This window comes from Gorilla gorilla, chromosome 9 (genome assembly GCF_029281585.2).
Source record: "Gorilla gorilla gorilla isolate KB3781 chromosome 9, NHGRI_mGorGor1-v2.1_pri, whole genome shotgun sequence".
Classification (NCBI taxonomy): Eukaryota; Metazoa; Chordata; class Mammalia; order Primates; family Hominidae; genus Gorilla; species Gorilla gorilla.
The window spans coordinates 34,164,462-34,168,393 of NC_073233.2; the positions used below are offsets into that span (position 1 = coordinate 34,164,462).

General features: G+C 37.7%; 1 protein-coding gene across 1 annotated transcript; it reads left to right on the forward strand.

Annotated features, from left to right (window-relative positions):
• The first annotated feature begins 767 nt into the window (after positions 1–767).
• On the forward strand, positions 768–1,315 carry LOC101140430 (chromobox protein homolog 3-like). The gene is given in 2 exon segments (XM_055356253.1): positions 768–822; positions 825–1,315. Coding segments are annotated over 2 exon segments (522 nt in total). The 5' UTR covers positions 768–791.
• Positions 1,316–3,932: the final 2,617 nt, after the last annotated feature.

Here is a 3,932-nt window from a genome sequence, read left to right on the forward strand (position 1 = left end):
CAGAGAGAGATAGAGGAGATTAGGATCTGTCCCAGACCCTGAAAGGGAAGTCTATGTGGCTGCTTTTGTACCACATGATCCTATCCCTCCTAGATTTCAGCTGCTGGATAATATTTGGACAACAGACCCAAGGAGACCACGATGAGCTAACGAGCAGGTCAAGCATACACATAGTGCACTAGCAGAATCAAAGACAAACATACCCCCAAAAGCTTTTTGAAATATTTTGATATTTGATATTTCAAAAAAGAATTAAAATAGTAATCATGACAAAAATCAGAAGTTTTCTTGAATTCTTTATATTTGTCATATATGCATGAATATGAGTACCCTAATATGAAGTCATTCCCTGCTCTCCCATTGAGAAAGTCAAGAAGAAAGTTTTGTTTGCCAATGTGAGTGATAAACTTTTAGGTATGTAGATGAAATAATTAAAGCATGCATATTGTATCTAATTCATTAAGTAGTTATATTTACATACTATAAATTATATACAAAATATATCAATTTAGAAGTATGTTCTTCTTTCTCATAGATCACATAACACTCTTGTTCAAACTCTTCAAAGTATTTTTAATATCAGGCCCCGACCCTCGGCCGCCCGGCGTGGGCGGAGCCACCTCTCCCCCGCCCCTCCCCGCCCCGCCCCGCACGCCGCTCCGTGCCTCCCTCCTGCCTCGAATGTGGCGGGACCTGGAGTGGCGAAGGGCCTGAGACACCGCAGACCTGAGACCCATAGCAACTCGGAGGTGGTGAATAAAATAGCCTCCAATAAAACTACATGGCAAAAAATGAGAAAGAAACAGAATGGAAAGAATAAAAAGTTGAAGAGGCAGAGCCCGAATAATTTGTGGTGGAAAAAGTACTAGATCGACGTGTAGTGAATGGGAAAGTGGAATATTTTCTGAAGTGGAAGGGATTTACAGATGCTGACAATACTTGGGAATCTGAAGAAAATTTACATTGTCCAGAGTTGATTGAAGCATTTCTTAATTCTCAAAAAGCTGGCAAAGAAAAAGTTGGTACAAAAAGAAAATCTTTATCTGACAGTGAATCTGATGACAGCAAATCAAAGAAGAAAAGAGAAGCTGCTGACAAACCAAGAGGATTTGCCAGAGGTCGTGATCCTGAAAGAGTAATTGGTGCCACAGACGGCAGTGGGGAATTGATGTTTCTCATGAAATGGAAAGATTCAGATGAGGCAGACTCAGTGCTGGCCTCAAAAGAGGCGAATATGAAGTATCCTCAAATTATAATTGCTTTTTATGAAGAGAGACTAACTTGGCATGCTTGTCCGGAAGATGAAGCTCAATAATTGTTCACATTGTTTATATATATATATGTGTGTGTGTGTGTGTGTATGTATATTCATATATGGATTCTCATATGTATATATATATAAAATTTGGATCTTGGTTTTTTATATACTAGTGTGACAAAATAAGTACATTCTAATGGGAATCAAGTTTGATATGTTCATTTTGAAAGTAGCGTTGAAAGAGTTGTTGGGTTTTTTTTTTTTTTCATCCGTAGCACTGGTTACTTTGAACAAATAAATAAAAGCTTTCTGTAGTTGCTTCCTTTATCAGAAAAGAACATTTGTTACCATGGTATATCATTTCCTCTGCATTAGAGAACAGCTTTTCTAAATGTTTGGGGTTATGTCCATAGTCATTACTCAATCAGAACTTGTGTTCTCATAAGTCTAAGGACCATTCTAGGTTTTTTATTTGTTTTTGTGTGTGTATACATAAAATGCGCATGCAAATTTTTTTAAACATTCACCAGAAAAAAAATCACAGGTAAACCCATGTTTCTGAGATGCCCTTATTCTGAGCAAAATAAGAGGTAATCACTTCAAGTTAAACTGAAAATTTTTCTGAAGCCTACATTTCAAGTGAAATAAGTGATTCTAAGTAATAGCACAATTTAAATTGGATAATTTTAAAGCATCTATACCTACAAATGCAGTGGTTTGTTTGCAAAATTCCTAAAAGGAAAAATTTTATCACTGTCATCACAGGAGGTTTCCCCATCCAGATGAGGAAACTAGACAAATCCCAGTGTGTTTTAATGAGCTAAACACAACTAAGTTAAATAAACATTTAAAAAATTTCTCTAGCGGGCCATTCCTTAACAAAATGTCGAAATCCCTGTTGCTACATTGACTAAAAGGTCATGATCCATGGAATATCTAAGATTTGGCTTATAGAAACCTAATCAGATGGTTAGAGATGTTGATAGTTTAGGACCTTCTGCCATAAATGTGTGAGCAACCTTTTGTAATCTAACATATTGACCTGCATGAGTTTTGTTTTGTTTTGTTTTTTGTTTTTGTTTTCGAGATGGAGTCTTGCTCTGTGGCCAGGCTGGAGTAGTGGTGCGATCTTGGCTCACTGCAACCTCTGCCTCCCAGGTTCAAGTGATTCTCCTGCCTCGGCCTCCCAAGTAGTTGAGACTACAGGTGCGTGCCACCACGCCCAGCTAATTTTTGTATTTTTAGTAGAGACGGTGTTTCACCATGTTGGCCAGGATGGTCTTGATCTCTTGACCTCGTGATCCATCCGCCTTGACCTCCCAAAGTGCTGGGATTACAGGCGTGAGCCACAGCACCCAGCCAACCTGCATGTTTTTTTGTTGTTGTTGTTGATTTTTTTTTTACCTCAACTCATTCCTTACATGTAGGCTCAATCTTTTCAGTATTTGCTTTACCGGTTCAGCAAAAGCCAGGAAAAACCACTTGGCAGTAATCAGAATGTTACCCAACTGTATATTGTTTACCTTATTGTAAATACTTGTGAACAGTGGTCAATAAATAGTTTTATGTTCCTTTATGCAAAAAAGTATCTTTGACATCAATACTTTTGTTTTCACTAGAACTACTGTTTGAAACTCCTTTGCATTTAACTCAAAAATTTCATTTTTAGAGAACATCATTTACATTTCTGCATGTTTTGTTAGTGATAGAGCATTTACTGAATCCTCTTATAACGGGTCACTGGATATTTGATCTTAAGCATATAAGGACCTATTTTCATAATATCAAGATCTTTGAGGTTTTCATATGTGTATATTTACAATTTCTACAATGTTAGCACTTACTCTGTTGCACATTAAAATGACTTTTAAAAAGCTTGTTTACAACAATATTCAACATTTACAATTATGGATTCATATTCATAATAATTATCGGTTCATAATCATAATAAGTAGTAAACCTGTGTTGAATTTGTCTCCTTTTTTATCAATTCTGCCAGGAACCTCTGAGTTACCCCATACCAGCATTAAACTTAGGCAGTTATAGGCTAACATACCTTCCCTAAACAGTCCTCTTTTGTTCAAAATGAAATTGAGAGGCTGTTCCATAATATGAGGCATTTTGAAAGACCTTGAATATATAAAAACTCCCTCTGTCCTAAAGCAATGGTCCCTAGCCTTTTTGGTACCAGGGGCCAGTTTCACGGAAGGAAATTATTCCACAGACTGGGGTTGGGTGGAGAAGGGATAATTCAAGTACATTGCATTTATTGTGCACTTTATTTCTATTATTATTACATCATAATACATAATGAAATAATTATACAACTCACCATAATGCAGAATCAGTGGGAGTCCTGATCTTGTTTTCCTGCAACTAGACCGCCCCATCTTGAAGTGATGGAAGACAGTGACAGATCATCAGGCATTGGATTCTCATAAGAAGTGTGAACCTACATCCCTTGCATGCACAGTTCACACTAGGGTTTGTGCTTCCATGAAATTCTAATGCCATCAGTGATCTGACAGGAGGTGGAGCTCAGGGGATAATGCCAGCAATGGGGAGTGGCTATAAATACAGATGAAGCTTTGGCCAGGCATAGTGGCTCACACCTGTCATCCCAGCACTTTGGGAGACCGAGGCGGGTGGATCACTTGATGTTAGGAGTTCAAGA